Here is a 7,597-nt window from a genome sequence, read left to right on the forward strand (position 1 = left end):
ATCTACCAAGCCATTGTGCTTTGACCCATAGCGGTCACAAATACAAACCAAACAAACCGAGTCATTGTACTCGGTGGCCATTGCGCCAAATGACCCGTTGTGGTCACAAAGCAATTAAACCGAGTCATTCTGCTCGATGGCCATTGCGCCAAATGAAAAGTGACAAAAGTCAAATGGTTACCGGGCTGATAAGTGGTGATTGTAGTTCACAAGATCATGATAAGGCTTTGACAAGTTATTCTTCTGAGAAAATTGAAAATCATAGTGTAACTACTTCTGAAAATGTTGAAGTTCGTAAGAAAAGAGTGAATTGTCAGAGGAAAAGGGACAGGGAACCATCTCGCGTTCCTGTTAAAATAATTCTAAAGGCACTAAGTAATACGAAGTCTAGGAATAGAATCAAGTCTTTTGTAAGACAACATCTTCCAGACAGTTCTTTTATCACTAATTTATGTAGAAATTACAACACCTGGAAATTCTGGTATACCAATGATCATTATTATAGTAAATTTGTTTTTTACATGAACATACAGAAAAGAAAATTTACAACAACAGATAACTATTCTACATGTAACTGTAGACAAACACATATCCGTGTGGCAGATTTAATGAATTCTGGTGGAAAAAGCTTTCCTCAAACTCACAATGATAATTCAAAATTAAATGGAGGTATGTCTCCTGAGAATGCTGTTAGTCATGATTTACCATGGGATTGTTTAACTGAAAGGCTTCGTCTCATAGGACTTATACCACATGATGTAGGTGGATTTGGAGATTGTTTCTTTAAATCAGTTTCGCACCAACTGTATAGGACTGCTGACTTGCATCTTGAAATTCGTATGGCTGGAATTGGCCATTTACAGAGTTACCCAGAATTGTATATTGAAAGCATTTCTAATGATCACTGGAATAACTATATTCAACAAATGTCAAAACAAGGCACATGGTGTGATAACATCATAATGCAAGCTGTGGCCAATGCATACAACTGTGTCATTCATATCACACAGTCTAATATAAATTCACCTGAAAGTACAATCTTAACTCCTGTTGCTGATCAGGATGGACGAAAGACAATATTTATTGGATATATTAACGAGTTGCATTATGTTTCAACATTGACTGACAAAAACAGTAGATATAAAAACAAACTCACATGCATAAAGAGAAAATTATCAGAAACCAATGAAAACAGACATGGTAGACTTCTTAAGCACAGAAATTACATGAAAAGAGTCAAATATACAGAAACAGCTAATGAAAGGGCAAGCAGACTTGAAGATAAGAGAGGCACTTATAGAAAAACAATGTCTGAAAAACTGCTGAAAAGCGAAAAGAGAGACTTAAAAATAATAGAGACACTTATAGAAAAAGAGTGTCTGAAGAAACTGTTGAAAAGCAAAAAGAGAGACTAAAAAGTTACAAAGACTCTTATAGAAAAAGAACGTCTGAAGAAACTGTTGAAAAGCGAAAAGAGAGACTTGCAAATAGGAGAGCCAGTTATAAAAGGTCTCAAACAATTTCTGCAGGACAAAAAGAGAGCTCTGCTGGTCCAGTTCACGAACAAAAACATGCACAAAATAACATGAACGATTTTCATAAGTCCAATCAGTATTCAGTTTGCCAATGCACTGTCTGTTTTGAAGCATGGCCATTGAAATCCAGTCCAAGGAAGGTTGATCACTACCAGTGTCAGAGGTGCATACGAGATAAACAACAACCAAAAAAGTTTTCTAAGGAAAATGACATGGTGCCATCATTAGTACCTTTACAACTGCAGGGGTTAACCCAAGTAGAAGAAATGCTTATTGCACGTGCACTTCCTGTTATGCGAGTTTACATAAAACCTGGTGGACAAAGGGGCTATTCAGGCCACTGTATCAATTTGCCTCAGGATATAGCTGAACTAGCACATTCTCTGCCTAGATACCCAAAAGATCTATCTGTTATTGTTGTTAAGATGAAAGGTAAAGAGAACAGTTTTAAAGATGTGACAGTGCGAAGGCAAAATGTAGCTGATGCACTACAATGGCTTGTTAATAATAACTCACACTACAAGGACATAACCATCAATCAAAATTCTTTAAATTCTTTACCAGAACATGGTGTTCCACATGGTCTTCTCTCGGTTGAAACAGAGAATATAGATTTGGATGCCACATGTGAACCTGACTTAGGTCCTCAAAATGAAGATGACATTGTTTATAATGAGGGTACTGAAATGAGTAGTTTTCTGCCTATTCCAGAGTGTCAGCAGCAAGAAATAGAAGCTGTGCGCCAACAATTGTCTAATGATTCTAATCACTTGCCCTGGCCAACAGTTGGCAGTGAACCATTAAACGAGTATGTAACTCCCTATTTAGCAACAATGGCTTTCCCAACATTATTTCCAGATGGTAAGGGTGATCCTACTAACCCATCATTACGCCGAGATATACCACTCGGAGAAAGAGTAAAGCACCTTTTAAAGTTTGGAGAAAACAAGAATGACAAATGGGTATATCGCTTTGCTACTCACCCCAGATTTGGTTACTGGGCATTGAATATGATACAAAGAAAACGTATTCTGCAACAGACAGGCATGTTCCTAAAACAAAACCCAGGAGAAGCTCATTTGACTGCTGAGGAGCTGCGGCAAATGGCAACTAGCAATAACACAAGTATGTTTATATCTAAGATATCACGCTATCTTAGTAACATTACTGGTTCTAATGCTTATTGGCACAAAGCTAAAGAAGATTTAAAAGCAATAATAGCCCATGCTGGAGCTCCAACATTCTTTTTCACATTCTCCTCTGCTGATATGCATTGGCCTGAACTTCATGCAATTTTTGGCAACTCAGTCAGTAATAATTCAACTGACAACAAACGGCAGAATGTGATTAACAATCCTCATATTACAGACTGGTTCTTTACACAGCGTTTAGAAAGTTTTATTAAATACTGGTTATACAATTCACTAGATGCTGAGTGGCACTGGTACAGATTTGAATATCAAGCTAGAGGTAGTATACATTGTCATGGTGTAGCAAAGCTGAAAAATGATCCAGGTTTATGTAAACTCTCAGAAACAGCTCTAAAAGGCTATTTGGCTGAAATGTCCACTAATACAGCTGAGCAAGTCAATATACTAGAACTCAATCAACAGATAGTGGATGGGAAAAAGGCTTCCCAGGTAGTTTGTCAGTATGTAGATTGGTTATTGTCTACATATAATCCAGATCCACCAGATAATGGCACATGGGTGAAGCCCTCTATTCATCCTTGTCAAAAGCGTCACAAGGACCTTGTAAGTTTACAAGACTCTGAACAAGATTATGTTGATTTGTTGAATACTGTACAAAGGCACACTCGCTGTAGTACAAACTATTGTCTTAGAAAGAAACAAAACGAAACAGAACTGAAATGTAGATTTAAGTTTCCATTTGAACCTTGTGTTAATACAAAACTAGAGTTTGAGCCCATTCATACAAAAGATCGAAGCACTCAATACAAAGCAAAGATCATAACAAAGAGGAATGATAGCAGACTCAATAATCACCAACGACTTCAGCTTCAAGGCTGGAGGGCAAACTGTGATATTCAAGTGATCATTGATTATCATGCATGTGTTGAATACCTTGCAAAATATGCTTCAAAAGGTGAACCAAAGTCACCTGTAATGAAACTTGCATTTAATTCTATTGTCCGTAATTGCAACAATAGCAACCCTACAAAATTGATAAAAAAAGTGATAATGAAGTCACTTGGCCAACGTGACTTCTCTGCACAAGAGACTATGCATCATCTCATGTCAATGAAACTTGTCAGCTCATCATTTAATGTGGTACCTATTAGTCTAAATGGTTCACGTAGAATCAAAACTATAACAAATGATGGAGATACTGTAACCAATGACTCATTGCTTGATACTTACGCTAAAAGGGAAAAATATATTCAAACCATCCCAGATATAATGGCTCTTAATTTCATTCATTTTGCAACAAAATACAAACTTGTCAACAACAAACTAACAGTTCAGCCTCATAACATGATTCCCAGAGTTTTTCCAGTATTTTCTTCCAATTCAAAAGGTCCAAATTTTGGACTTTATTGCAAATATCAGTTACTTAAGCACAAACCTTGGCATACTACACAAGACAATGCCAGGGATTGTCAGGAAGGCACTGATGAAATATACATCACAAAATGGAAGGAATTTCTACAAACACCATATGCTGAAGAGCATGTTCCTGACTGGTATGAAAAACTACAAAGTGTACAGAATAACACAGAAGAGGAACCAAATATAGAGCACTCTTCAGAAGAGCTTCCACAGCGTGAAGAGTGGATGGATTTAGCAGATCTCATACCTGGGTATTTTGTTAACCAAGATAATATAACACAACAAACCTCTCAGCCTGATTATGACTGGCAAAATGACAAGATTAAGTATGCAAATCACTTAATACAGGAAATGCCATCCTGGATAAAAACTAAGAAAGATACTTTGGATTCTACCTTTGGTTTGCAACAACAAAATATTGATGTTAATACATTCAGTGACATGCAAAGACATGCCTACAATATGGTGAAAGCACATTCTGAACAAGCCTGCCCTAAAGATCCATTGCTTCTTATTATACTTGGAGTTGCCGGTACAGGGAAAAGTTACCTCATTAATGCCATCCGAAACCTGCTCCAACACTCTTGTGCAGTGACTGCCACAACTGGCAAAGCTTCATTTAACATAAACGGATGTACAATCCATTCACTATTAAAATTGCCTGCTGGCCCAAGACATAACAAAGAATTAACAGGACAAGGGCTTGTCACATTACAAACCAAGCTGAAAGATATCAGTTATATCCTAATTGATGAATACTCTATGCTAGGACAAACATTGTTTGGCTGGATTGATAGACGCTGCCGACAAGCAACAGGCAAAAATGACGAAGTATTTGGTGGTAAATCCATGATATTAGTTGGTGACCCAGCTCAATTGCCTCCAGTGGCAGATAAGCCATTATATCATTCGAGACCCTCCAGTTCTACAGGTGAACAAGGCTATTTAGCTTATCACATGTTTGGCAATGTTGTAAAACTGTCAGTAAACCAGAGGGTTCAAGGCTTAAATCAACAGCAAGCTCAGTTTAGAGATTTACTCATACGCCTTCGCACAGGAGATTCTAATGAGCAACAAAAGTTAGTCTCCCACAATCAGTATCTAAACTACATTGTAATTAAGTAGATAAACATCTTTGGTTACATATTTGGGTTTCACTATTAAAGTTGCTATTGTTCATGTTGCTCTTTAAATACTTCGTCTTTCTCATTTAATCTCTCAACTAATTTCCTCCTCTGTTTTTGTATGATTTTAGCTAAATTCATTGAACTTCTAACGCACTTATTAATCTTTGATTACTACTAGTAAAAGAATCTTAAATGAGTTAGGAGCTCATCCTGAATGTGTACAAAGATTCAATTACACGATTTTTTTTTCTTGCAGGGAAGAGAAAATTAATTTCCTTTCAACAACTTACCTTTTGGCATTTGATTAAAAGCCTGCATGATTTATGAATAGTTCTGTTTAATATAGCGGGTATGGGCCTCTGTTAATAGCCTTTAGTTTCCATTAGTCGGCATTAGTCGAACCTAGACCACGTGCGTCGGAAACAATAATGAATTATAGCAGCGAATTTGTCAATGAAGAGGCTGTTTCTTGGCTACAGTCGCATGGAATGAGACTTAAGAAAGGAAAGGTAGGCAAAAGAAATTTCTTAACAACGTATTTTACTGCAACTTTACATTCACAAACTTGACCGCTCCATTGATCTTTGTTCGTATCTTATCTTGCAGAAAAAGACGGTTGCGATGGCCAAGATCTCCTTGCCATCGCCCAAGATGCAGACGTACCAAGGCATACATCATTATTATAAAAGAGCGTCCAAAGCTCAAGAAATTGATTGCAATGAACGCTGAACCTAGAGATGACACGAGTTCTTCGTCGGTACGATAATTAATTTTCCCACCAGAGAATTTGACGCATGAATGATTCGCCTCTTCTCCCGAGTCTTGTTGAGTCTCAGCGGTTTCGCAACTAAAGTCACGTGATCAAATTTTGGCGCCGAGAGATAGAGACAGTTACAGTTCGAATACTGCTTTTGCACAAGATGGATTTTAGGATCTCTCACTCTGAATTCTTAATCTTTTTCTTGAAAAGATGAACTGATATTTTTATGTCTATGTCTTTTTTTGCATCCACTTAAGCTGATTTTTTGGCTCTCACTCTTTCAGCGTGCAGAATCAAGTCCTTCGAGTAAGACGGTTCAAACGTCGATTGATGATTCAGATAACATCAGCGATTATGAAAATTTAGAGGTGACATTGGCACCGAAAGAAAAGGGTAAATCGCCCAAGGATCTCTGTTTTACGGACGAGGCGACAGAACTGAGCACTGTCTAAGTGAGTTCTTGTATATTAAACTTAGCAGGATGGTGAAGAGTACATTATCGATTACTTTCTTTCGATTATATCCTGAAGGAAAACACACAAGGTGCCAGTTGGTCAGTTAAAGATGACAAATCTCGGGGATTGCACCTACAAAAATGGCGAGATTTGCTTTATTTTTATTGAAATATATTAGATATGTATTTACTTGCACCATGCATAAAATAAAGTAAACCCAATTTTTAAATCTGGTAGATTAAAAAATTAGTGAATTGATAGGATGTTATCAGACAGTTTAATTTTTTTGAAAACAAATATTTACCTACAGGTTCCTCCTGAATGGCTTTCAAAATTCCAACTACCATCGAGGGTAAGAAACTTTTCTTTGTTTTGTTTTTTAAGTCTACAAGCAATCCTTATTTATTCATGAATACTGAACTAAAACTGAAGTGCATAGAGGTATGATTTCTTTTCTTGATAAGTACATATACAGTTTGGTGAAAATACATCATTGATGATCACCATTATTGTGTTTTTACTTCTTATGCACAGTTTGCTTACAAATATTTTGCAACTTTGTAGTTGCAAAAATTTACTGTTCTCCAACAACAAATTGATTTGCTCATTTGTTTTTTTTTTTTACAGTTCTCTGCCTCAGTAGAGTTGGATACCCAGAAGGGATATCTCATCAGCAGCCTAAAGTACTCTGAGCAACAGTGGATTGCAAAAAAAAATTATTGCAGAGTATCCTTGTATGGTTAGCAGGATACTAGACAAAGTTGACTTGGAAACTGAATGGATTGGTATGGTCTAAAAATCTATTGCTTCACCTCTTCTGCTTGCAGTGAAGAGAGACAATTTTGTGGTGCTGAATCCCTTGCCTAACTAAACTAAAAAGTTGCTAAATAATCACTCTCACCTTTTAAGTTCATGACCTTTGTTCTTGTGTGTTTGTCATCACATGCATTTAATGAAGTTGTGACCATTTTGGAGGTACAAGTCCAAAAAACTGCTACTTTGGTACTAAGATGAACAGCTAAAATTTCTGAGCCCATTTGCCAATGAAGTCCAGATACAAAGGTTCAAGTACTTTGGGGTTGTATTAATTTTGCCTTTTTGTTTAGTTTTGCAATTTTTTAAAATATTCCTGTTGTCAAACCATTAGATA

General features: G+C 36.7%; 1 protein-coding gene and 1 long non-coding RNA gene across 3 annotated transcripts; both read left to right on the forward strand.

The window, feature by feature from the left end:
- Window positions 1-283: 283 nt before the first annotated feature.
- Window positions 284-5,230, forward strand: LOC149045569 (uncharacterized). The gene has a single exon (XM_089205922.1). It carries the CDS (start codon window positions 1,586-1,588, stop codon window positions 5,228-5,230), a length of 3,645 nt encoding a protein of 1,214 aa, XP_089062048.1. The 5' UTR covers window positions 284-1,585.
- Window positions 5,231-5,664: 434 nt separating this feature from the next.
- On the forward strand, window positions 5,665-7,263 carry LOC149045570 (uncharacterized). Of its 2 annotated transcripts, XR_016187328.1 has the most exons (4): window positions 5,686-5,989; window positions 6,277-6,444; window positions 6,758-6,799; window positions 7,075-7,263. It is a non-coding gene; the product is annotated as an uncharacterized LOC149045570 (long non-coding RNA). The 2 variants fall into 2 exon arrangements; XR_016187329.1 differs by lacking the exons at window positions 6,758-6,799; window positions 7,075-7,263 and adding an exon at window positions 6,523-6,727 and having other exon boundaries at window positions 5,665-5,989.
- The last annotated feature ends 334 nt before the right edge of the window (window positions 7,264-7,597 follow it).

The sequence above is a fragment of the Pocillopora damicornis genome, chromosome 5, assembly GCF_964200805.1.
Source record: "Pocillopora damicornis chromosome 5, jaPocDami1.2, whole genome shotgun sequence".
In the NCBI taxonomy this organism is placed as follows: Eukaryota; Metazoa; Cnidaria; class Anthozoa; order Scleractinia; family Pocilloporidae; genus Pocillopora; species Pocillopora damicornis.